Source organism: Palaemon carinicauda, chromosome 33, assembly GCF_036898095.1.
Source record: "Palaemon carinicauda isolate YSFRI2023 chromosome 33, ASM3689809v2, whole genome shotgun sequence".
In the NCBI taxonomy this organism is placed as follows: Eukaryota; Metazoa; Arthropoda; class Malacostraca; order Decapoda; family Palaemonidae; genus Palaemon; species Palaemon carinicauda.
In genome coordinates, this window is record NC_090757.1 from 80207061 (window position 1) to 80234705 (window position 27645).

Sequence of the window (27645 nt, forward strand, 5' to 3'; positions counted from 1 at the left end):
CCTTTCAGCTCCCACTATCAAGGGCTACAGAAGCATGTTGGCATCGGTCTTCCGGCATAGAGGCTTAGATCTTTCCAAACATAAAGATCTGCAAGACCTCCTTAAGTCTTTTGAGACCACCAAGGAGCGTCGTTTGGCTACCCCTGGATGGAATTTAGACGTGGTACTAAGATTCCTCATGTCAGACAGGTTGGAGCCGTTACAATCAGCCTCCCTGAAAGATCTCACTCTTAAGACTCTTTTCCTGGTATGCTTAGCCTCGGCTAAAAGAGTCAGTGAGATTCATGCCTTCAGCAAGAACATCGGATTTTCGTCGGAAAAAGCCACTTGTTCGCTGCAACTTGGTTTTCTAGCCAAAAATGAGCTGCCTTCTCGGCCTTGGCCTAAATCTTTCGATATTCCCAGCTTATCGGAGATCGTAGGCAATGAACTAGAAAGAGTCTTATGCCCTGTTAGAGCTCTTAAGTTCTATTTAAAGCGTACTAAACCTTTACGAGGCCAATCTGAAGCTTTATGGTGTTCAGTTAAGAAACCATCCTTGCCTATGTCAAAGAATGCTTGGTCAGACTTTATCAGATTGTTAATACGAGAAGCTCATTCACATCTGAGTGAGGAAGACCGAACTTTGCTTAAGGTGAAGACACACGAAGTTAGAGCTGTAACAACTTCCGTGGCCTTTAAGCAAAATATATCTCTGCAAAGTATAATGGACGCAACCTATTGGAGAAGCAAGTCAGTGTTCACGTCATTTTACTTGAAAGATGTCCAGTCTCTTTACGAGAACTGCTACACACTGGGACCATTCGTAGCAGCGAGTGCAGTAGTGGGTGAGGGCTCAACCACTACAATTCCCTAATTCCATATCCTTTTAATCTGTCTCTTGAAATGTTGTTTTTTTTATGGGTTGTCCGGAAGGCTAAGAAGCCTTTTGCATCCTGGTTGATTTGGCGGGTGGTCAAAGTCATTTCTTGAGAGCGCCTAGATTAGGGGTTTGATGCGGTCCTGTTGTATGGGTTGCAACCCTTGATATTTCAGCTCCTAGGGGTCGATCAGCATCCTAAGAGGATCGCGAGGCTCCGTAAGGAAGACGTACTTATAAGGCAGAGTAATCGTTCAAGTCGACTTCCTTACCAGGTACCTATTTATTTTGTTTTTGTTATTTTGATAACTTCTAAAATGAAATAAAAACTCTTAGCTCATAAAATGTAAACATATATTACTGGTCTCTACCCACCATCCTGGGTGTGAATCAGCTATATATTCACCGGCTAAGTTAAATATTTAAAAATGATATTTTAATTATAAAATAAATTTTTGAATATACTTACCCGGTGAATATATAAATTAAATGACCCTCCCTTCCTCCCCAATAGAGACGCAGTGGGACGAGGAGAAAATTGAGTCTTTGTTTACATAGAGCTTGGTATCTGGCCGACAGATGGCGCTGTTGGGCACACCCGCAACCTGTATAGCGATCGCTGGCGAGTTTTTTCCGTAGAGTTTGTCTGTCGAGCAACAGAGTTGCAGCTATATATTCACCGGGTAAGTATATTAAAATATTTATTTTATAATTAAAATATCATATATCTTAACTTATCAATTTATCATACCCCATGACCATTTATGTAAAGTGGAGACACCACTGCACAAGATTTCATATAGTACTCTTTTAGCCTCTATTTTATTATTCTTTCAAATTTTTAATGATTTATTTTCTTTCAGAGGACCGAAAATATGACACGAGAGGATATAATGGGTAGATTTGAAAAGTTGGGTGGAATTTGTGACTGCCAGTCCTCAAGGTTGGTAAAGTAATATTACATTTAATATAAAGTACTTGAATCCTTGAAATAGGAAATATGAATACTAAAGCTCATCCTTTAGTTCTATTGCTACAGTGCACAACTTTTTTCTAATGCAACACCTTAAAATATCAGCTGAAATTTGAGTTGTCAGTTGAATTAGTCTTTTCTTGGGATTACAATATCCTTCACTAGAGGCAGCCTCCTCACTAATGTAGCAAAAATTTCATTAGCTGCCACATTTTACTCACAAGCTTGATATTACTTTTTGGTGTATTATGCCATTCATATATTTGTTTGTTTTTTTATTCATGACTAAGGTTGTCTTAGTATTTTGTGCAAATTATTTGTTACCATGTTGGCTATCCACTTTGCCCTCTTGAATCTTATATAACAGATGAAATTCGTAGGCACAGTAATTGTTTTGCGGAAATGCCTCCAGTCATCTGCACAAGTACGGAAATTTATTTTGCCCTCCTATCATGTTTTTTCTATATCAATTTGTCTAGCAAGAATTTGAAAGCAATCATTTGTTCCTACACAAAATGCAAACCATTGTCCTGTTCTTAGGAGAATGATATCAGCAAAGCTGGTATACTGCAATTATCAGGGTAACAGGGAAGCAACCCTCTTCCCCTCACTAGCTGTCCGACAAACCACTTTCTGAGTAGACGTTCCCGCAGGCTGGAGTTTTAACAAACTTAATTTTATTTTTTTTCTAGTGATGTTTATGAATTGTTTTTTTTCAAGGAGTTACCAGTGGAAGTTCTACACCTTCTTAAGTTTAGCGTCTACTGATGGGAATTTTAGACCGTTCAAGTTTTAATGGTTGTCTTTTAAGGGAGAGCAGGTTTTAGTTATCTTAATCTTAGAATACAGAAACTGACAAACAAATTTAATCCGTTCCAGCCCCCTAAAAACTCAAATCAATAATGATAATACAAGTAATGGAAAAAACATGTTTTTAATCGCTATGCTGTATAGGCAATCAGTCAGGCCCAACTTTTCGGGATGGTTAAGTAACAGAGACAGGCGCAAATTCGTGTCTTTGGTGCCTTATAGTGGGATCAACTCCTAACCTAACCCAACAACTCTGCCCATTGCCTATGCTCAGATAACTAACACACTAAGTACGTAATGCCTAATATAGTTTTTACTAAATTTCTATCACAGTATAGATAGTTTTTAATTAAATCACTAAGTGTACAGTACATGTGCATGTATGTGTACTGTGTACTGGACACGGTAAGGCTACAGTACTGTTCATTGTCGTTGCGCCGACAGGAACTTTAATTTTACCGAGTAGTTATCATCCTATTATAACAAAACATTTTTATTCTTATCCAGTAATACTTTACCGTATAACACACGCTGATAATGTAGTGTATATTACTGTAATATATGTACAGTAATATCACTACAGTACAGCTTAGCTGTACTGTAAGCAACTGCTGTTTTCATTCAGATGATGCAACTACCTTGACAACTCACCGCACACGTAGTGTACATTTATATACTGTACTGTATTGTAGAGTACATTATGTAGTTAATAAACATTTACAATCTGTAGTGTAATACTGTTTTGTACAATATGTATACAATTTAAGATTTATGAAGTGTACGTATTTTATACGACGACCACTAACCATTTTCGTACGAAGTTCTTCGCAGCAATCTTGAAACATGGTGCAATTCCTGATGCATTATCTCTTGCGTAGTAATCCATCTACTTCAATGGGTTGGAAAATTAAAAGATTATGATGAAAGTATCCTTAGTTGTGTAAACACACACATCCACAAAAACAACCAAACAAAAAACAGCTGTTTTGTTATGACCAATCGAATCCGATATTAGCTGTTTTGCTTGTATTTCAATCATCAACATTAGTAAACAAAGTAGCACAAGACTGACATTTTTACATTATACCCTGTATTCCCTTATTCACTATGGAGAAAAGATCATAAGAAAATATACGGCCAAATATAAACTAACATGTTGTAAATGAAGGTGAGAAAACAAACAATATTAATAGCAGCTATTTTGTTTGGAATCTGGGAAAGCTGTGTCGGAAACTGGAGGAAACAAATGAAATTTAGTGGGAACCTATGAATGTGCAAATCTCAAATTAAATGTAAATGCCAAATTTAGAAGATAACCACAAAATGTCTGAAAACAAAGAATATATAGTAGTTTTGTTATAACATGATATAGATAGTTTCCTAAGCTTTATAATAAAGCTGCACAGAGCTAAAAACTATAAATTATCGTCCATTGGCAATGAGAATTGAAACTCTGGTTAACTTTTATTCAACTCAACAGTAAATGAAATATGAGAGAAGTATGTTTCCATGTAAAGGGCAAAATTTTCAAGGCTAGTTTTGGATGTCTAAAGTTAGGGTTTGCCCATTACATGAGATAGCCTACTTTTGGAATTATGAAAATATTTAAATTCTCGACCTCTGTTTTGTTGTTGTTAGGGTATTCCAATTGCATATTGTTCATAAATAGGGTAGTAGTAAAAAGAGGCTGGGTACGAGAGCCTGACCGTGTCCAGTACTGATTTTAAAATTTGTGCTGCCAGCCCGAATGCTCGCCACCATCCTCCGGTGCTCCCATTGGTTATCTCCCTATTCAGATGCTAGTTACCACCATAAGATCTACTGTACTGTATCCCATCATGCCTCTATGCATTGGCATTCCTATTTCTTTTCGTTTTGGCAGCATCATCGTACGCATTGACTTAATGTTTGTGATATCGCTATCATAACTATTGTACGGTATCGTGTGTGATATTAGGTTATTAGCCATGGTTCCCAAGAAAGTTGCTGATGTCCAGGGAAAGAAGAGGATCATGCTTTCTATGGAGAAGAATATGAAAATAATCAAGAAATATGAGGCTGGCATGTGGTTCAGTGTGACCGCAAAGGAATAAGGCCGAAATCCGTCTACGATAGGAATGATCTTGAAGCAAAAGGAAGCCATCAAAGCAGCAACATCTTCTAAGGGCATGACTTTTCTCCACAAAGAGGAGCCACGTCGGTGACAAGATGGAGAGACTGCTGCTTTTCTGGATAAAGGACAAGGAAATGGCTGGAGACACGATCACCGAAGCGATAATCTGCCAGAAAGCCAGTGCCATTTTCGGTGATCTCGTGCTTGCTCAGGCCGAAGAAAACACAGGAGAAGGAACATCGAAGCAGGCACCTCTAGAGTTCATGGCTGGTCAGGGGGTGTTTGAAAAATTTAAGAGACGCTCTGGCATTCATTCGGTGGTGCGTCATGGGGAGGCTGCAAGCTCGGACAGGAAAGCAGCCAAAGCCTTTGTTAAGAAGTTTGACGAGTTGACTCTCCAGGAAGGCTACAGTCCCCAGCAAGTCTTCAACTGCAACGAAACTGTGTTTTTTTTTCTTAAATTGCCTTGTCGAACGTATATCACGGCAGAAGAAAAGAGGCTACCTGGGCATACGCCTATGAGGGGCAGGCTTACCCATGCACTCCGTGCAAATGACAGTGGGGATTGTAAGGCGAAACCCCTGCTGGTGTATCACTCCGTTACTCCTCGAGCTTTCAAGCCCCACAAAATAATTGAGGAGAATCTTCAGGTGTTGTGGATTGATAATGCAAAAGCCTGGGTAACTAGACACTTTTTCACTGACTGGGAAAATGTTTTTGTTTTGGCCCGACTGTGAAAAGGTATTTGGAAGAGAAGCGCCTTCATCTGAGATGCCAGCTGGTGGTGGACAATCCCCCTGGTCACCCTCCTAACCTCGAGGAAGATATTCTTGCACAGCATTCATTCATCAAAGTTCTTCATCTTCCACATAACACCACCCCTTTCCTCCAGCCCGTGGACCAGCAAGTGATTTCAAACTTCAAAAAACTCTACTGGAAATTTCTCTTCAAAGGATGTTTTGAAAGCACCGAGAGCACAAACCTCACCCTTAGTCAAATTTTGAAGAAGCATATTGATATTGTGATATGCCTCAAAATCATCGAGCTTGGCGGGACGTTTTGAGGCGCACCTTGAACTCTGCATGGAAGAAGCTGTGGCCTGATGCCGTTTCCGCACAAGATTTTGAGGGCTTCCTCAAAGGCCAAGCTGAAGCCAAAGCATATCCCGAAAAAGTTGAGGATCCTGAACCTGTTACTCAACCTGAGGTTGCAGAGTGTTACACTCGGGACGAACATGGCTCTGGAAGTTGATGAGGCCGACATCAATGACCTTATCGAGGAGCACCAAAAGGAATTTCCAACGGATAACCTGAAGGAGTTGGAGGCCTTGCAACTAAACAGAGGTCAGGAACAGTTCTCTAGCAGCAAGGGGGAGGAGGATGACCCACTGACAATGGCAGAAATTAAGGAGGGTCTAGCTGGCTACTATAAAATGATAGCTCTTGTAGAAAAGAGACACCCAGAAAAAATGATCAAGTCGTGCGCTTGCCCGAGTTATTTCAGGAAAAATTAATAAGTAGGCAGAAACAATCTTCTTTGGACAATTTTTTTAAAAAGAGGCCTTCTGTACAAGCAGACCAAGCGCAAGATGAAAATCAAAAGAAAATTGTGTGATGAAAAAAATATGTAGTTAAATTTAGAAAATACAAAACCTAAAGTAAAAAAAAAAAGGGAAGAAAATTAGAAAAAAAGAAAAAATTAATTTCAAGTTTATCGTAAAACTAAAGTATTAATATTTCCTGCCATTTGTTAATGTGTTTCCTAAAATTAAGTGTTAATGTTTTCTGTCTAATTTATTAATCTGTTTTGTAAATTTGAATGGTTCATTTTCTGCCACTTGTTGACGTTTTTCGGCATTTGTCATCCTCCTCTACTGTCTCGCCACGTGCTCTCGGACATTCCTCACTCCAAAGGTGAGGTTCCATATTTTTGTTACTGTATTTTTACTGTTTGCTCTAATTATGCATTTCTTTTTCAGATAACCAATGGTCATGTTATTATTATTGAATGATACAAATAATTTTAGTCATTCGTTGAGTACTGTATAGTGGAGTGTATCTTTTTTATAATCCTTTAATGGGGTGTATTTGTAGGGTTTGGAACAAATTAGGCTATTTATATGTAAAAGGCAACTCACAAGATGAAAAAATCAACTTATGGAAGCCACTATGGACCCAATTAATCTTGTGTTGTGAGGAATTACTGTGGTAGTTTGGAAGGAGTGACTTTAACATATACTCAGTATAATTGTATACTGTACTTGTGTGTTTAAGTAAAATAAATGTAATAATTAATTTTATCTTCACAGTACTGTATTACAATACTTTGTCACTAGAAACATTTGTTTTGGACAGCTAGGATTGTTTACATTTTTGCCAAAAGATGGCGGTAGATGGTTGTTGACGAATATGTAAAAATGTTTAAATCTCATATAACGGATTTTGAGCGAAGCGAAAAATCTATTTTTGGGTGAGATAGCCATGTCGTCCTGATGGAAGGTTCCTAATAGTAACTTCCAAGGGATATATGAACTACAGTGATATTCCCAGAGAATTTACCTTTAGGTCTCCAGAATTCTAACTCCTGGCGCGAATATCCTTAAAATTTCTTTAAAGGATATCGCATAAATCAGGGGACGTATATCTTGATACGACACATAGCGATCTTCACCCCGAATAGCGTTTTCGCCTCGAGGGGGAAGAGTGGCAAATTTGGAAGGGGAGCTGTTATCAAGGTTACCCTATTTCCCATACTACTATTAAGTATCTAGATGGCGCCATATTCAAGGTGGCGGTTATTCCTTCTAGCATTGGGCATGGTGCTACAGATATAGTAGTTTCGGGAGGGATCCTGCCAAGGCCTTTTCTATAGAAAATGAGAGCGGGTCTATCAGGACGACATGGCTATCTCACCCAAAAATAGATTTTTGTTTCGCTCAAAATCCATTTTTTGGGCTCAAGCCATGTCGTTCTGATGGAAGTATACCAAAGAATTACTAGAAAGTACTGTATCTGTGGATTTTCATAGGTGCCTTAACCTTGGGACAATTTTCCTATGGTCATCTGGACCATTGAGACAAATGATGTTACCGTTACCCGTCATTACCACTAATCATAGACAATGTTAGTGCTTCTTGCCCCCTACAGGGAAGAGGCATACTAGACAATAGAAAAGGAGCCTCAAGGTTAGCATATATAGTATGAACAAGCATAAGTATCCACCCGATATACAGACGGTCTCACGGTTTGTATACATTGTAGGAACAATATAAGTGTCAACTATATCCATTGTTTGTAAGCATACAATGATATGAGGTTTACTTAAATAAATAAGTACAAGAACTCTGGCATATAAAATGTGCAAATTGCAGGGCGAGATAGGATGCAATTACATTTTAATAGACATTTATTTTGAATAAATGACTAAAGGGAAAAAGAGTGAAACGAATGTAACATGTTAAAGGAATTATACATGCAACATATACAGAAAATATTTTTCCTCCCTGAAAGGGAAGAAATGATGAGTGCCACTCTTTAGCTGAAAATTTTGATAAATTTTCTCTATAAATTCTGTAATGCTGTTTACTATCAACACTGTGTACTATGTACACACGGCACAAGTGTTATCTGTATAATTCCATACCTGAGATTTTGAACAGTCTTAGTGTCGCCATGGTGACTCGCTTAAAAGGTATCGCACTGGAAGTGTCAACACCTTTTCACCCTAATTGATAGTCCCAATCAATTAGCTGTTCATCGCAGCACTAGACGACAGGTTTTAATACACTACCTGCTGCCACCACATAATGCTTCAGTTCATGGACTTGCTTAGCGTAGTGTTTGTAGAACACTCTGGATGATTTCCATCCAGTATATGAGCGAAGACGCTCAAAGTCCATATACTGAAAAAAGTTCAGTGATGAAGCAATTTTCCTTGGATCATGACCTGCGGGAGTACTGTCGGGATCTGCTCTGCGAATGAAGTAGGTGAGCTTCGCCCTCAGTTGTTTTAGGGATAAGTTTGATCCTGAGGTTTCTCCTTTGAAGAGCTGTCCTCTCCTGAAGTCTGAAGTTCTATGAAGATAGACCTTAAGACACTCTACTGGACATAGAGAGACATCTTCCTTCAGAGGGCAGATTCTCCAGGGACCCCATCTTGTAGTGGGTAGCTCGTTCTTGGCGAGAAAGGCTGGATCAGGAAAGAGATTCAGCTTTCCCACTTCTGTGAACTGAATGTGGCCCTCATTTCTTGATAGGGCTACAAAGACCATGAGATGGGCTTCAGAGGAGCTGCAGGCCTAAGCCTAGCGCATGCCTTCGGGATCTTGTTAAAGATTTCGTTCGTCAGTTATCGTGTTAGCTGCCAGACCTTGATTATGAAGGTGGATAAAGAAGGACAGACAGAAGTCTATTGAAATTTCTTTCAGTCCTTTTGCTTTAACAAAAGCAACCCATTTTTACCAAAACGATTCATATTGCCTTCTAGTTGACTTAGACTTGTATTCTTCTAGGAAGTCTATATTGCCTTCTGAGATCCCAAATCTTTGCTTAACCGCTAGGGCGAGAAAATCATGAAATTAATGTTTTGGGTTCTCTATGATGAATCGGAGACAATTAACTTCTGAACCCTTTGAGATAGTGCTAGGTTCAGTACAAGGGCCAGCCTCGGCATCAGTTCCCTCACTAGAGGGAACCAGTTGCTCTTGGGCTATTTGGGAGCCACTAGAGCTGCCATTCCTTAGAAGAATCTCAGCATGTTGAGGACCTTCAGCAGGAGATTGGATGGAAGGAACAGGAATTTCCGGGTCTATCCGTTCCAAACTAGGGACATGCCGTCCTTTATCTCCTCTAGAGGGTCCTCGTATGGGGCTACATATCGAGGTAGTTTCTTGATGACGCTCATCACAGAGGTTGATCTGCAGTTCTGGGACTTGTTCCAATCTGGAAGAGAATGGGTTTACGTCTCTGAACCATTCTGACTCTATCGGCTTGAGCCTGAGTAGAGCATCCGCTGTCACATTGCAAATCATTTGTAAGTGAACTGCTGATAGGTGCCATTTCTTTAGGTAAAGGATGGCTAATATCACATAGATTATATGGGACGATCTCGAGCCTTGTCGGTTCGGACATCTCACTATCACTTCGCTGTCCAAGATCAGCCTGACGAGGGCTAATCTGCGTGGTGAGAGTTTCCCCAATGTCAACAGGGCTGCCATGGCTTCCAAAATGTAGATGAGATGGGCCTTGAACAGAAGTGACCAAGTTCCTTGGACTTTCCTCTGATGGGAGTGAAATCCCCATTCTTCCGTCGAGGTATCCGTGCGGATGATCTTCGATGGTCGAGGTGGTTGCAAGGGCACGGTCCTCATTAGGCTTTTGGCCTTCGACCATGGTTTGAGAAGTGATCAAGGTAAGACCGATATCGGTCATTTTAGATCTCTTCGAGCGTTTGATGCGTATCTTCTCCAGACTCCTGACGCATCTTTCAGCTGTGCTCTTAGCACTGGGTCTGTCACTGCTGCGAACTGGAGAGAGTTCAGTACTCTTCCTGTTGGCGTCTTGAAATCCTGTCGGATTACGCAGTCTCTTGACCGACCCTGCGATCTCCTTCCTCCCTAAGGGAAAGGAGAGACAGTGTGACCCCAGGTTCCAATGGTTTTCCAGCCATTGAAACCTTTGAGCTGGAGAGAGTCGAGACTTCTTGAAGTTGATTTTGCATCCCAGATGTTCCAGGAACTGGATTACTTCTTTGGATGCTTGCAGACCAGCCGCTTCGGGTGCTGCCCGCACCAGCCAGTCGTCCAGGTAATTTGTTACCTGAACAGTTTCTAGGCATGGTTATTGCATGACTGTGTCTGCCAATTTCATGAAGATACTTGGGACTGTGTTTAGTCCGAAGAGTATGGCTCATAGAACATGCTTTATCTTCTGTAACTTGAATCCTAAGTAGGAGGCGAGGGGGCGACTGACTAGAAGCTGCCAACAGGCATCCGTCAGATCTAACGAGACTGTGAACGCCCCATTTTGTAATAGGGTCCTTATGTGCAGAAGGATTAACATCCTGAACTTGTTGTTTTCTTATGAACTTGTTGAGCAGCGACAAGTCCAGAAGGACTCTGAGTTATCTTGAGTCCTTCTTGGGAACACAAAACAGCCTTCCCTGGAATTTGATGGACTTTGCTTTCCTTATAACCTGTATGCTCCAGATCTATAGGGTATACTCTTCTAATATGGGGTTGGAGTGTTGGAAGAGTTGAAGAAATGATGGTGGAGACATGTCTAGTTTCCATCCTAGTCCAATCTTGATTAGGTCTTTGGTCCAAGGATCGAAGGTCCATCGATCCTATTGGAGTCTCCCTCCTACCAGAAGCGTCTCTTTGCTTTGATTGATCAGAAGGTTTAGCTCCTCGACCACCTACCTGGGGCACCGTGGTCATAGAAAACTGTGGGATTTTGCCGAGCAGACTGAGGAAAAAGTCTAGACTTCTTTGTCTTCCTTTTAGGTTGGGGACCCACATCCGGGGAAGACTTCCTCTTTGAAGAGATGCCCCACTCCTGGAGAAGGTTCCTATTCTCCATGATGGCTTTCTCGACTACCTCTTTGGCTACTTCATTCGGGAAGAGGTCTTTACCCCAGATGTTAGAAGATATCAGCTTCCTGGGTTCGTGTTTCACTGTTGCGGCAGCGAACACAAACTCTCAACAGGCTTTTTTAGCTTTCATGAAAGCATACAGGTCCTTTACTTGGGTGGCCATATGCATTTTGGCCAGGACCGTGAGCACGTCTGGGGTACTTTGTTGGCCTGCACATATCTCTATGCAGTTTTGTAGGGATAAAGAGGCTGCAAGTCTCTCCTTCGTCTCTTGTTCCTTGCACAAGAGAAACTCAGAAAGTTTAGGGAGATTCTCGCTAAACTGTCGTCCAGCGATGTCCGCGTCCAGTTTCCCTACTGAGGTTAGGTGGACTTCCTTCCATTCCTTCTCCTGCATGGGCAAGGCTAGTGATAGAGGCCTGCACTCCTCAAGTGCAGGGCATGGTTTGCCTGCCTCCACTGCCTTGGCAACAAATTTAAATGCCTTCCATGTAAGGGGGAATGCTATTGAAGCAGGAGCAAGAAAGGTAGGGTGTTTCTTACTCAAGGCGGACACTTTCGACACCGAGTAACCGGCCTTTCTCAGGCTACTTGACAAGAGAGCCTGTGCCTTATTGTGGTCGAGAACCATGACTTCCTTCGGTTCCGTCTCTTCTTCTGATGTTGGTTCATGCTTCAGTCGAATGAAGCAATCAGGGAAAGCGTTAAAGCTTGGCCAGAACTGGATTTCGTCTAAAGGGACAGCCCCCATCTTCTCTGAGATGTAGAGTTTGCCGTCCAAAATCGGCATAAGCTCCGCATACCTCCAGGGATTGGTTTTGGAGCATGTCGGGAGGTCTTGGTTTTTGGGTCGCTTGAATGACCCTCGGGAGGCGATGAGTGGAGCTTTCCGGAGCTCTCTCTTGAATTTCGCTTCCTATGTCTCGCCTTGTTTGCGAAAGTTTTCCATTAGACCTTTAAGATGGGCCAGTGACTGGCTCATTTTGTCTAAGAGAGAGGTAGAAGGTGAAGACATCGAGGCTAACGGCTCCAGGGCCGGCACAGACGGAAGGAATTCCAGCATGACATCGTCATCTTCTCCCATAGGTGCCTTTCTGCTCTCCGTCTCGATGGCAATCTGGACGCAGGGAGGTGCGAGTCGTGCTTGGGGCACCATCGTTTCACTACTCGCATTCGGGAACAGTAAACTACGCATCCTATCGTTAGGTAGGTATGGTCCCGGAGAGTTCTTCTGGAACCCTCTTACCCACGCGTAGTATCTTACGTGTTGCATCCCTAGACTCCATTGACTTAGGATCATCAAAACCTTCAGTCACTAAGTTCCGGCAGATATTGCAGACTAGGGGGTCCCAATATTGTAGGGATTCGGTAATAATATTGCAGGGGCCATGAGACATGCATGCTTTATGACCGTAAAAGTACATACTCTTAAGATTGCTGAAAACTGCATCGCATTTCATCTGGGGATCCTCCTGTAAAGAAAGGAAAACAGAATGAGTATATGATTGTTTATCTCACCTGATAAACAATATGTAGTTAGTCATATTTTAATTATTATAGCTTAGGATAGAAAGGATAGAAAGCTAGAAATGAATAGTGAGAGACACATACTTGTGTATCCCTCACAATCACTTGCTGTAACCTCCCCCCAGTATTAAAGATAAGAGTTTCTTTTATCAGGACAACTCGAAAGAAAAGGGTTCTAACACCTAGGGATAGAAAAAGTGTACACTGCCACTGACCCTTCTAATTATTTAATATTGTGGGGTAAGTATTAACTGATTTCCAATCAGAGTATTGAAGGAATTCTATCCTTTCAATATAGGTTCGGTCTCAGCAAAGGCCTGCCCAAGGGTTCACAAGATATGTTAGACATTAACTACTGTATAATAATACTATAGTTTTCTGTTTCCAGTATATACTATATGGCAAATATACTGGCTACTGTATAATCATATACTGTAGTTCAGCCGGTGTGCTGCAGGCATGGCTAGCACCTGGTGGCACGGTCCAGCCTGCATGTCGCCGACTGGACTAGAAATTAGAAAAGACACATACTTGTGTATCCTACCCAGCCAATTGCTGTGACCTTCCCTTCCAATATTAAAACCATAGAGTTTCCTGATCAGGGGAGCTCAAAGACAAGGGTTCTAACCTTTAAGGATAGAAAGTGTACTACCATTGGCCCTTCTAAATTATTTAATATTGTAGGGTAAATTGAAAACTAATTTCTAATCAGAGTATTGAAAGAATTCTATTCTTTCAATATAGGATTGGTCTCAGCAAATGCCTGGGCAAGGATATCCAAGATATGTTGGAAAATAACTACTTGTATAATATATACAATAGTTTTCTATCTGCAGTATATACTGTACTGCAAATATACTAGCTACTGTATAATCATATACTGTAATTCAGCCGGCATAGCTAGTCCCTGACGGCACAGTCCGGCCGGCATACTAGCTGATAGAGAGGAAGCATGGAGTGAAGGGCTACCTTATTACTGAGTGTGTTTACACTAAATAAGGATGTAAATATATAATTTACTGCCTTTCTGCAGAAAGTAGGTTCAAATGGAAGGGGAGAATGCATCATTCAGGCTTCCATCCAACCACAAGTACCGTTGCCGGCATAGTCTGGCCGGCATATTGCCGGCAGGCTAGTACCCGGCAGCACTGGTATAGTCGGCATGCCGCCGACTGAGTAAGTACCTGCCGGCAAGTACCCCGGTTACAGGACTTGTGGACGGCAGTCCAAGGGAGGACTGAAGAACCTTGGTGACAGAAGGGTTCCCCACCGGCAGCCGTCATGGCCGGCACAACCTTCCCGGATCCTTGTTCATAAGGGAAAGCTGAGTGACCAAACAGCTGCTATGTAGGAGCCCGGCCGGCCCTGCAACCCGCCGGCAAGCGGTGAGATTGCAGGACGACGGCCATAGTAAATGGACAGAGAGGAGCAGGGAAAAGGGTCCTATATCAAGTGTAAAAGGCGGCGGCAATGTTGCCCCCCCCACTACACAAGGGAGAAACTCTTTTCAGTATCGGCGCTGTCCTAGGCGGCAGAAGAATGTCTATTCTTCAACATAGGGTCTACCGAAATAGTGTTAGGAGGGGCCGACAGGTTTGCCGCCCCCTCTCAACAAAGGAGAAACTTTGTTTCAGTGCCGGCACCATTCTAGGCTGTAGAAGAATGTCTATTCTTCAGCCCAGGGTCTGCCAGCATAGGACTAGTCTTCTAAACCGCAGGGAGAAGGTGGCAGCAATATACCACCACCCCAGGTGCGGTTTAGGGAGGCTTAGCCTCCTATGCCGGCGGCTATAAGCCGGCAGGGGAGTGACTACTCATCCTGCTGGCCTGCCGCCGGCAAAAGACTGAATACTCTGAGATTCTCTCAAAAACCAAAGCCAGACATTCGCCAGCAAGGTGGGAGACAGAAAAACCCTAGCCTAGTCAAGCCGGAGTAACTACTCTATGGCAAGACCAGAAAGGGTTGCCGCCTGCGGTGGCACTCAGAGGGAAAGAGGGATTACCCATGACTCTCCATAGGAGACAAGTATTGATTTATATAATTCTAGGAGAATCGATAAAACGATACACAAGGGTAAACGGGGAAATGTCTGAAAGTATTCTACATCGCCTAGGTTAGGTAACCTAGGCAAGACGAGATTTCGGTTACCTAAATCACCAAAACTCTAACGTTTACGATCGACAAAGAAAGAGGAAAATTATACATACCATAAATATCTTTACAAGTATAATTATGCCTAAATAGCTTTCATAATTTATTAATGCTATTTCAACAGGGAAAGTCGTTCTACTAACTAAATAACACATGCCTAACGAACGACAGCGCCCATGGCGCCTCCGGTAACAGGCCTAGCTCCTAAGCACAATAAATTACTCTAATTTCACTGTGAAACAGGAGCTAAAATTATATACATTGTAAAGAATCAATACTCAACTTTCCAGAGGCGAAAGAAGCTGGAGATTGCATAATAATCCTCGCAAAATCGATCGAAAAGGTTAGATCAACAGGGAACACCACCGTGCGAATTCGCTACAAAATCAGGAATAACCGCCATCTCGAATATGGCACCATCTAAATACTCAATAATAGTATGGGAAATAGGGTAACCTTGATAACGGCTCCCTTTCGAAATTTGTCACTCTTACCCCTCGAGGCGAAAACGCTATTTGGGGTGAAGATCTCTATATGTCATATTAAGATATACGTCCCCTGATTTATGCGATATCCTTAAGAGAGATTTTAAGGATATTCGCGCCAGGAGTTAGAATTCTGGTGACCTAAAGGTAAATTCTCTGGGAATATCACTGTAGTTCATATATCCCTTGGAAGCTACTATTAGGAACCTTCCATCAGAACGACATGGCTTGAGCCCAAAAGTTATTTTATTTTCATACTTTCTTAAACAAAAACACTTTTTATTTTATAAACTAAAAACATAAATATATAACAGATACAACAATAAAGATTATATGCATGGTAAAAGATTTATAATAAGTGTGCAGTAGTAACATTTTGCTGGCCTTGAAATTGCCGTTCGCCCAGTACATGCAGTATATGATAAAAACACTTTTTCTAAAGGAAGTTCTGGGGTTTGCTCTTTACATGGGGTCGTCCTTTACACAAAACTATACGGTAAATAAAACTATTGAAATTGTGCTAATTCGAAAGTGATAGATCAAGTAATAACTTTCTTTTAGGAAATATGAAATATCCTTCAGTTGCCTGCCTTAATCAGCTTATTTGGAAAGCATAAACTTAAACAATGGAAAAGACTAAAATTAGCAATGTTTTTGTTTACAAATATTATACTAAAGGGTGAATATTACATGCATTATTATTGGATACAGTTAAGTGAAACACCCTTTTAATCAAAATCCAGTTTATTTCAAATATAGCTGTAATTTTTTGCCACAGTAAATGGTTATACAATGTACAGCGAAATATGGGACGAGCTGGGTGGAGGAAGAGGGAAGCGTAGCCTAAATAAAAAATATTTAATGTTTTATTTGATAGGTATTACGATTCTCTGTGTCGCTTATAAATGAAATCGCGAAGTATAAATTTGCGTACAGCGCAGGTTAACTGTACTGTACACACACACACACACACAATGATTTTATGAATGATTACTATGGTATGAAATAAAAAGGGATTTTGACAAAGGAAAAATCTATTTCTGGGGAGAGACCTGTGTCGCTCGGTGAAAAGGTCCTTCTTGTCACTTTTCTGATATAAATAGTTTCCAAAAATATACCAGAGAAGGTTAAGCATTGGAATGCAGAGGTTACTACCCTCGCACGAGCACCCTTAAGGGCGTCATGTATAAAGAAAGGGTGTGTGAAAGCCACTATTCACAGGTCGTCTTCCATTTAGAATATTCCTTCGACAATATATACATGTGGGGTGCGCCGTAACAGTGGTCTCCACCGCACCAGTCTGGACCACCCCACCAACGCCTGACACGAGCGCCATCTGACATCCTTCTGTATTTGGATTTCAATACTGGCTTGGAAAGGAACGGGATGGGAAAAAGCAGGCAAGGGTTTCACCGGGCGACACAGGTCTTTCCCCAGAAATAGATTTTTCCTTCGTCAAAATCCCTTTTCTGGGTCGACCTGTGTTCGCCGGTGAAAAAATACAAGAGAATGCCTTCCAAGCCCATGAATATCAATTCTAATGCAAGGTATAATGAAAACATCTTAATACGTATATAAGACTTTACTAAATTAATACTGGAATATAAGCTTAAGCACCAACTTAAGACTAAGGTATACAAAATAAAAAGTAAATATGCATAAGTATTACTAGAAGTTATATACACTTAATAAATACAAAATGTACAATAAGAATGAACACACTCCAGGCTGATCGATATTCTCTATAGGAGAGCATGATACTTGGGTGGCTGTATCCGTTCCACCGAGGTGAGAGGCATCATGGTGAGAGTGGCAGGTAGAAGGGAGAAAGAATTAAGAATGGGACGAAAATAAAATTAAGAGGAAAAAACTAATCCGGAGAGATTAGACTCCCGGCTGCTATAGTAGAAAATTTTAGGGCTTGTATGTTTTTTAGATAGTGGCGTGTAAAGACCATAGGAGATTTCCAACCCGTATATTTCTTAAGATCATCAACATTCATGTTTTGGAAATAATCAATTGAGGTGGCTACTGCCCGAATATCATGAGCATGTGGAAAAGATTCCGGGTTAGCCTGTTTTATGAAGTAGAGTATTTGCTGTGTAATACCTTAGATGGAGATAGTACCTCCCTGCTCTCTGGTAAATAAGGGACCAGAGGAACGTGAGGAGGACCTAGCTAAAAAGGCCTTACGAGTCACTACCGGACATAGAGAAGTATCCTGAGGTAGGGGGATAATCTTCCAACGGGACCACCTGTTTTGAGGGTCTTCATTTTTAGCTAGGAAACTCCTATCCGGAGAGAGCAGAACTTCTCCTGACGGGAGGAAATCTTGGTTCTCAGGATTACGGGAGAGAGCTGCTAATTCTGATATTCTGGCACCTGAGGCCATGGCTGTAAGAAACAAGGTTTATCTAAGTAAAGAAATGTAAGAGCAGGATTCATTATTGGTGTGTGAAGCCAGTTTCAAAACATCATTTAGAAACCATGAGACCTTTTGTGGACGGATTGAAGGTCTAAGCAGTGCACAAGCTTTAGGGATAGACGAGAAATAAGAATCTGCTAAATTAATCTTAAATCCAACCTGAAAAATCTTTTTCAGGGCCGACTTAATTGTAGTAATAGTACTAGCGGCTAGGCCTTTTTCAAACAGATCTAAAGAATGAAATGGCCAAATTCGGGGTCATCTGAAGAATGTCTGAATTCTTTATAAAGTTCGCTAATTTCCTAACAGCCGAATCATATTGTCTAAGAGTTGAATCCCTTTTGTCAGATTCTATGAATAGGACATTATCTGGATCAATACTTGCATCTTTATGGGCTGCAAATTTCATGAAGTCCACCCTCTAAATGAGAGAATGCCTTGATGAAGTCATTAAGCTTCAGCACGGCATTTCATTCCCGTGCTGAATCTTGGTGACGGGCAAGAGGGCTCTCGAACTTGGGGAAATTGCTCCCCCAGTTCGAATCTAAATTTCTCTCTTTCATCTTTTTCTTCCTCTTTATATGGCTTCAACCTTCTCCTAATATTATAAACTTTCCTTCATGTTGCTGTCCCAACCCTATGAGTAAAATTTCCCATATGTATGTGTATATATTTACATATATATGTGTTTATTATTTTTTTTTGTTTCTCTTTTTTATGGCATGGATGTTTCTACATCTGTTATTGCCACTTGGGCGGATGTTTATACATCCGGTATTGCTGCCTGCTTTGATGAATGGGAAAGGTGTCACGGTTGGGAGGTGTTTGTGCTCAAAGCTATATGTGAGAGTATTAGATGATCTCAGCTATCCCGAAGATGGTTTGGACCTTTTTGACGGAACTATTCTCAAGTGTTGGGTCTTCGTAATCCAGGGGGATCCAACGCATGGGGTAGGACTCTCGGCTTTTGGCCGGAAGCCCGTCATTACAGATATGGGGAGGATGATTCCATAGTTTCTTGGTCTCAGTCCTAACAGGCGGGTTCAGCTTACACCTGTGCCTCTATATCTGTTTTGATGCTATCCTTTGGGTAGGGTATGGAGTGGACCATCTGGGAAGTATACTCTCACTGTGCCGGTAGTGGAGAGTGTAAATTTCCTTCCCAACATGTGATGCCTTAATATTCTCAAGCAGGTAAGTCAAACTTCAAAAAATCACTCTTCTCTCTTCTTTTTTATGATGGATTCTTGTGAAAATGACCTCACCTCCCCTGGATATGCTGACTCGCCCCCGGCACTGTTGACGACCTCTGGCAATTCATTTAAAGAAAACTCCGTTGACGACGTAGGAACTAAAAAGGACTATTCTTTAAACACTCGGAAAAAGGGTAATTTGGGCAACACAGGAAAATTGAATGTCCTGCACATTACCCAAATCCCATTAGAAACTAATTATGATATGCTACATAAAATATTTGAGTGTTATGGATTAATAAAAGAAATTAGAATGAAACTTCAAGATGATAATTGGGAATCTTGGTTGTCATTTAATTGTCATGAGGAAGCATTTAATGGAAGCCGTAATATTGTTGATATTAAAGTAGGTAATATGAGTGTTAAGGGTGCTCTGTGTGATGGGGCACCTAAAGATCTGGATGTCTATAGACCAGCAGACTGGGCTGATAAAGATATAGAGGCAGATATGCCATCCCAAAGAAAGCCAAAACCACCAATGTGGCTTCTTGCTCAATCTGTAGGAGGTACGGAAAATTATTTCAAGGTCTGCAAATTTCTTCAGAGGAAGGTAGGTACGATCGCACCTGGAGATATATCTCGATTCTGTAAGAAAAGTTACCTGATAAAGGCCAAGTCATATACACAGTCTGTTATACTGTCCAATTTGAAGACAGTAAATGATGATATAAAATTGGACATCAAACCCCATCTAAACTTTAGCTATGGAAGGGGAGTGGTTTTTAATAGGGATCTGTATGAATTTACTGAAGAAGAGATATTGACTATGTGTCCTCTATCAGTGTGGAAAGTACATAAAGTACCTGGAACATCAATGATTGTTCTTACTTTCCAGGATGCCGATGTACCTTCCCACATAGACATAGAAAACGAAAGGATCAGAGTTCAACCTTTCAAGCAAAAGCCACTGCAATGTTATAATTGCTTTAAATTTGGACATCCTTCCAAAGTTTGCAATAGTGAAAGAATTTGTAATACTTGCTCCAATATTTACCATGGGGAATGTACATTTGAGGCAAGGTGCTTAAACTGCAACTCTAATCATAAATCTAATGATAGGAGCTGCCAGTTTTATAAGTTAGAAGAGGCTGCCCTCAATAAATCAATTATTGAACATGTAAGCGTGGGGCATGCCAAGAGATTATTAAATAAATCTAACACTTATGCAAAGACATTAAAAACAGGAGAAAAAGTTCCTCGGGAATCATCTCGCCCACCTACTACTGTAGGTAGTTCTCGAAAAAGGAATTCACCATCTATTGATAAAGTGCTGCATAAGACAAGAATATCTCCTCCTAAAGATTTATCATTGAGTATCAACCAAAAGACATTGCCCACCACTATCAAACCTTTGTCCCCCATTACAAAAGATAGTACTAACCTCTCCCAGGCCATATCCTTGCCTGATTTAATGGAGATTCCACCTGACATCAAGTTATCAGGTGTACCTGTAGTGGGGAAGGTACAAAAACCTGGTAACTTACTACCTACTAATCGTAAAAGAGAGAGACCTCCATCTCTCTCACCCCCTTCCATAAGAAATACTAGAATTATGACATCAAATAAATATGATGTTTTGTCTGTTGATGTTGCTGATCAACCAGAAGATAATTTAAATAAATCAGAAATTCAAGTTGAGGTCCACCATCCCCCTCAACAAATAGATAAAAAAGATACAAAGAAAAACACCAACGTAAAACCCAACATAACAAGACCACCTCTGAAGAAACCTACAGGTAATATTAGATTAAAAACTGCTAATGGGAAGACCTCATCCAAGATGTCTTCCAGAAATAATCCATAGTTTTCTCCTCCATTTTGCAATGGAACTGTCAGGGTTTGAGGGCGAAATATGGAGAACTTAAGCTCCTAATTCATGAACATTCCCCCATAATTGTATGTCTACAGGAAAGTATGCTTGATTCTAACACTCCTAGTCCTCGAGAGTATGTTAGCTATAGAACACCATATAATCAACTAGCAGGGAGCCATGGCGGAAGTCTCGTGTACATTCGTCGAGATGTTCCCCAAATACCCATGTCTATACGTACAACCCTGCAGGCAGTTGTTGTACTAATTGATATAGGGAGAAAATATACAATATGCTCCCTGTACTTACCTCCAAATGATAATATTTTATATGATGATTTAGTAGAGGTCATTCAACAACTCCCTCAACCTTTTCTCTTACTGGGAGATATGAATGGTAGACATCCTTTATGGGGTGATATTTTAGCAAACACAAGGGGCAATATTATCTCATCAATTGTGGAGAATGAGGATGTGGGACTCCTTAATACAGGAGAGCCCACACACTTCCATGTTCAGACAGGTACTTTGTCATGCATTGACCTTTCAATTGCAAGCTCTAACTGCCTTCTTGATTTTGATTGGAGGACATTAGATGATTGGCATACTAGTGATCATGCACCAATCATTATAAATACCAACAAGGGTCCGCCTTTGCAAAGATCGCCACGTTGGAATCTAGACAAGGCAGACTGGGTTAAATTTTCCGAGCTAAGTGAAATCGAAGGGAGAGCAGAACAGTTTGAAAGTATTGATGATGCCATAGACCTACTGAATGGAACTCTTCATACAGCAGGAGCCAATTCAATTCCCAAAACAACAGGGTTATTCAAACGACGACCAGTCCCATGGTGGTCTTCAGAACTAACTGCACTCCACAGAGCCACAAGAAGATCTCTAACACGATTGCGTAGACGCAGAACTGATGAGAATTTAACTATGTACAAGAAATGTAGAGCACAGTTCCGTCGTGCCCTGAAAGAAGCAAGACGCCAGTCATGGATGTCTTTTGTTTCCTCCATTAACAGTAGAACACCACCATCTTCTGTGTGGAGGAAAGTAAAAAAGATAGCTGACAAATTCACCCCCAACCCACCACCAGTGTTGAAGGTGAATGGCCAGTATGTAACTGAAGCAAATGAAGTTAGCAGTGCCCTGGCTAATCATTTTTCAAATGTATCCAGCAAGTGTGAAGGAGCCCCTGGTCACCAGTATAGGAGCACTGAAGAAAATAAAATTTTAAATTTTGCAACAAGAAGGGAAGAGTCGTATAATTCTCCTTTCACTGAAAGAGAATTTGATTCCGCACTTGCTCATTGCAACGATACAGCCCCTGGACCCGATGGAATTCCATATGCAATGATTAAACATGTACATTTTAATACAAAGCTATTTATTTTAACCATTATTAATAGAATATGGCATGATCATAGTTACCCAAGTGTTTGGGAACTAGCCATTATTTTAGCCTTTTTAAAACACGGTAAAGACAAGTTTTTAGCAGCAAACTATCGTCCTATTGCATTGACATCTTGTTTATGTAAAATCATGGAGAAGATGGTCAATGCAAGGGTGATATGGTACCTTGAAAAGAAAGGTATTTTAACACCGATTCAATGTGGATTCCGAAAAATGCACTCAACGACTGATGTGTTGATACGACTTGAGTCTTCTATTTGTGAAGCCTTTGCTTCCAAACAGCACCATGTTACAGTATTTTTTGACCTTGAAAAGGCATATGATACCACATGGAGATATGGTATTCTTAAAACCATTCATGAATTGGGATTGAGAGGAGAGCTGCCACTATTTATTCAGGCATTTCTTTCACGTAGAGTTTTTCAAGTGAGAGTTGGGGAAACTCTATCAGAGAGTAAGTGCCAGGAAGAAGGAGTTCCTCAGGGTAGTGTGCTGAGTGTAACCCTTTTTGCACTAGCAATTAATGGGATATCCTCAGCCATTCCTCAGGATGTTCTCTCAACATTATTTGTGGATGATCTCTCAATATCATTTGCTGGCACTAGAATGGCAATGGTTGAGAGAAAAATCCAACTCTCTATTGATAAAATTATCCAGTGGGCTGACATGAATGGATTTAAGTTCTCGACAAGTAAAACTACCATTGTCCATTTTTGTCGTATCCGGGGAGTACATCCAGACCCGGATATATACATTAAAGGTCAACGGATACCATGTGTATCGGAAACCAAATTTTTAAGTTTGATATTTGACTGTAAACTTACATGGGTTTCTCACCTAAAAGCGCTAAAAGCTAAATGTGTTGAAGCTCTGAATATCTTAAAAGTATTGTCCCATACATCATGGGGGGCAGACTGCAATACTATTTTAAAATTATACAAGGCCTTGATTTTTTCCAAAATTAGTTATGGTTGTGAGGTATATTCTTCATCCACCCCAAGCCGGTTAAAAATATTAGATTCGATACATCATGCAGGTATTAGATTGTCTACTGGAGCTTTTAAAACCTCGCCTATCCCAAGTCTCCTTGTTGATGCTGGAGAGTTACCTCTAGACCTTTACCGAATGTCTTCCATTATTCGGTATTGGTTTAGATTGCAAAGACTCCCTAACTCTCTAGCCTTTCAGACTGCAAGCCTTGTAAGACACGCATCATACTTTGAGTTGCACCCAAATTCTCCTCAACCTTTTGGGTTTCGGGTTAACCAATTATTAAACAATCTGGATATAATTAGAAATAAGGTGCTTCCATTCAAGGTATCATCAACGCCTCCATGGAAATTACCTGACATATCTTTTTGTAAATACTTTATTGGAGTTAAGAAGAATATGACTGACTTAGAATCCAGGTCTCTTTTTATGGAACATGTCGAAGAACATAGGGGATCGACTTTTATATATACTGATGGCTCCAAATCTGATGCTGGCGTTGGATTTGGTGTACATAGTAATGATTTTAATTGTAGAGGTGCACTTCCTCTAACAGCTTCCATATTTACTGCCGAACTGTATGGCATATTAACCGCTATTGAGAAAATAGCTCTGAAAAAGGAGGGTAATTTTACAATTTTTAGTGATGCAATGAGTGTTCTTCAAGCTTTAGAAGTTTTTAATTCTAGTAACCCTCTAGTTTTAAAGATATTAGAATGGCTTTTTATTATTGGACGGAAAGGTATAACTGTTCGATTTTGTTGGGTTCCAGCACATGTAGGTGTGTCTGGGAATGAGAAGGCAGATTTACTGGCGAAGAATGCGGCATCCGAGTTGCTACCAAGGAGGTATCCCATTCCATGTAACGATATCCTACCTTACATCAAGAAATTGGTTTGTGATAAATGGCAACAGCACTGGGACAGTCAAGATGGCAATAAAATGAGGGAAGTAACAAATATCATATCACCTTGGAGGTATAACATGATTCCCCGAAAATGGGAGACGATTCTTTGTCGTCTCCGTATTGGTCACACACGGTTGACACACGAGTTTCTGCTGAAGGGCCAACACCAACCGTATTGCGAGGACTGCTTAGTACCTTTAACAGTGAGGCATTTGTTGACCAAATGCCCTAATTTTACTAACTTAAGAAATAGATATCTGTTTGAGGCTCGAGGTGAGGATGGCAGGTTTATCCTTGCCAAGATTCTTGGACATGATGTGTCTTACTATGCGAGCGGAATTTTTAGATTTATTTCAGAAGCAGGTCTTCTGAAAACTATTTAACTATTGTGATGACTTCTTAATTTTTATGGTTTTAATCGAATTCTCTTTTAATTTTCATATACAGTAAATGGTATCGGCGTCAATGACCTTAGATGTCAGGATGCCAGAAAACTTTCAATCAATCAATCAATCAATCATGAAGTCCACAAAGTTAGGGTTTGAACTATTCTTGAGGAAGCTGACACAGCCTGTGTTTGGACTACCTATGTCAACTTTGGATGTGGGATCCGTCTGGGATGGAGTTTCAGCTCTAATAGGAGCGGAAACCAGTTGCTCTTGGGCCAGTTGGGTGCCACTAGAGCTACTGTTCCTTTGAAGGATCGTAGTTTGTGTAATACTTTCATCAGAAGATTCACTGGAGGGAACAGATAAATCTTTTGCCAGAGGTTCCAGTCTAGTGCTAATGCGTCCATGGCATAGGCCTGAGGGTCCAGGTTGGGGGCTATGTAGCAAGGAAGTTTACGATTGAAGCTTGTTGCAAACAGATCTACCTGGAGATATGGGACTAGTCTGGATATCCACCGAAATGAATTCATGTCTAGGGACTATTCCGATTCTAATGGTTTGGTCCTAGATAAAGCGTCAGCTATAACATTTCTCACTCCTGCCAGATGTGTTGCTAACAGGAACCAATTTCTTTTTGCTGCCAAGGTGAAAATTGCTACTAGAACATGATTCAGTTTGGGTGATTTGGATCCCCCCTGTTTATGCAGTGGACTACCACTGAGATGTCTGAGACTATCTTCAGATGACTTGTCTTGTAATGAGACAACCGTTTCAAGGTTAGAAACACTGCCATCGCTTCCAACACATTTATATGAAATTGTTTCATACTGAGAGACCAGGTCCCCTGAAACATTTGGTGTTGGGAGTAACCCTCCCAACCACTGAGTGACGCGTCTGTATGAATCGTCACTTGAGGAGGGGGAAATTGCATAGGAACTGATTTAGCCAGTTTCTTGGATTTTGTCCATGGAAGTAGTCTCTTTACTAGTACAGAGGGAATTGTTGATACTTTGTCTCTTAAATGTATCTTTGCTCTCTTCCTCCAAACTCGATTGATGTCTTTGAGTTTGGCTTTTAGTATGACGTCTGTTATCGAGGCAAATTGGAGTAAGCCGAGGATTCTTTCTAAAGATCGCCTTATCTTTTTGTTCCTGATAAAATGTTTTGCGCCGATGCTATCTCCTTGACCTTCTTGGTTGGAAGGGATAGTTTGTGATTCTCTAGGTCCCAATGAATACCCAGCCATTCGAACTGACTTGCTGGTTGTAGCCGGGATTTCTTTAGATTCACCTGAAAGCCTAGACTTTGCAGAAACCGAATTACTTTGGTTGTTGCTTTGTGACAATCTTGCACTCTATTCGCCCAAATGAGCCAATTGTCTAGGTAGGCTACTAGCATTATTCCTGGGTGCAATGTTGAGGCCGAAGGGCATCACTTTGAATGCGTAGGGTTTCCTGCCTAGTCGGAAGCCTAGGTAGGGAGAGAAATTTCTTGCTATCGGGACATGATAATAGGCGTCTGTAAGATCTATAGAGGTGGTGACGGCCCCACGGGGAAGTAAGGTCCGTACCTGAGAAACAGTCAGCATACGGAACTTGTAGCAAAGAATGTAAGAATTCAGATTGGACAGGTCCAGAACCACTCTCATTTTGGAAGAATTCTTCTTTGGAACAGTAAACAGATGTCCCTGGAATTTCAGGCTTTTTACTCTCTTTATAGCATTTTTCTGTAGGAGATCTTTGGTGTATTCTTTCAGATCTGGTGTGGGTGTCTGAAAAAAGTTCACTGGCGGGGGTGGAGACCCCTTTATCCACCTCCAACCCAGGCCTTTGGAAACAATACTGTGTGCCCAAGGGCTGAAGGTCCATTGATCTCGGAACCGGTATAGTCTCGCTCCTACCCGGTCCGTCTCACTGATTGTGAGTTGACTTGAATCCTCTACCTCCTCTTGCGCCTCTGGCTCTAGGTTTGCCACGCTGGCGGAACTGGCCCCTAGCTCTGCTACCACCGGGTTGCCTAGTGTATCCCCGAAAGGCTCCAGTGGCTTCGTAAGGTGGATTGAAGGCTGGAGAGGACATCCATGTTACCATGGTCGACGATTTTCCGCTTTGTGGCGCGGGAACAGTCATAAATTGTTGTGGCGGAGGAGTTTTTGACGTTGATGGGTTCGACGCCTGGGCCAGAGGGATAGGATGTTGCCGTTGCTGGCCGTGGGAAGCTTTGTAAGAAGCATAGAACATTTGCTTCTTTTTAAGATTTTGGTGCTTTGTTGTACGGTCAAACTTTCGTTTGGAGGAGAGTCCCCAACGAACTCAAAGATTCTGGTTAGCCATGGCGGCCTCTTGTAGCACCTTGTCTACTTCATTCTGAGGAAAAAGATTCTTTCCCCAAAAAGAAGCCTTAATTAGTCTATTAGGCTCGTGCCTAATAGACGCCTCCGCCAATACATATTTCCTGCAGACTCTTTGCCAGAACTTTGAAGATTTGTTCTTCCTTATAAATTGAAGCTACCAACTCTAGTGATGTCACCGCGTTGACGGATCTGGCCAACCTTGATCTTGTTTCAAATTCAGCTTTGAGCAAGTTTTCCGGCAGTTTAGGTAATTTCTCTGAAAACAAAGAGGAAGCACAGTCTGGGTCCAGTTTCCCAACCGTGAAGGTTGACGGAGCATCATGCCAGAATTCCCTAGTGGCGGGCATGAGGAGGGAGGTAGCATCCGTCTCTTTGAGGGTTGGCATTGGCAGATCCTCATGTGCTGCTTGGAGCGTTAGCTCCGTAACCTTATCCGTAAACGGAGAGGGGATATCTTGGGGAGTCGTAAATATAGTATACGACCCCTTGTGCGGTGTCAACTTAGGATTCGCACAACCCCAGTCTGAAAAAGTACGGGCCCAGACAGCTTGGGCTTGTTCCTTAGGAAAAATTACCGTTTCCTTAGGAA

General features: G+C 41.3%; 1 protein-coding gene across 1 annotated transcript in view; it reads left to right on the forward strand.

Moving 5' to 3' along the window:
- LOC137625999 (mitochondrial-processing peptidase subunit alpha) overlaps positions 1 to 27645 on the forward strand; it is a 656206-nt gene that overhangs the window by 184187 nt on the left and 444374 nt on the right. The window contains exon 4 of the mRNA XM_068357083.1: positions 1723 to 1802. Coding sequence (XP_068213184.1) covers positions 1723 to 1802 — 80 coding nt within the window. The remainder of the gene's footprint in view (positions 1 to 1722; positions 1803 to 27645) is intronic.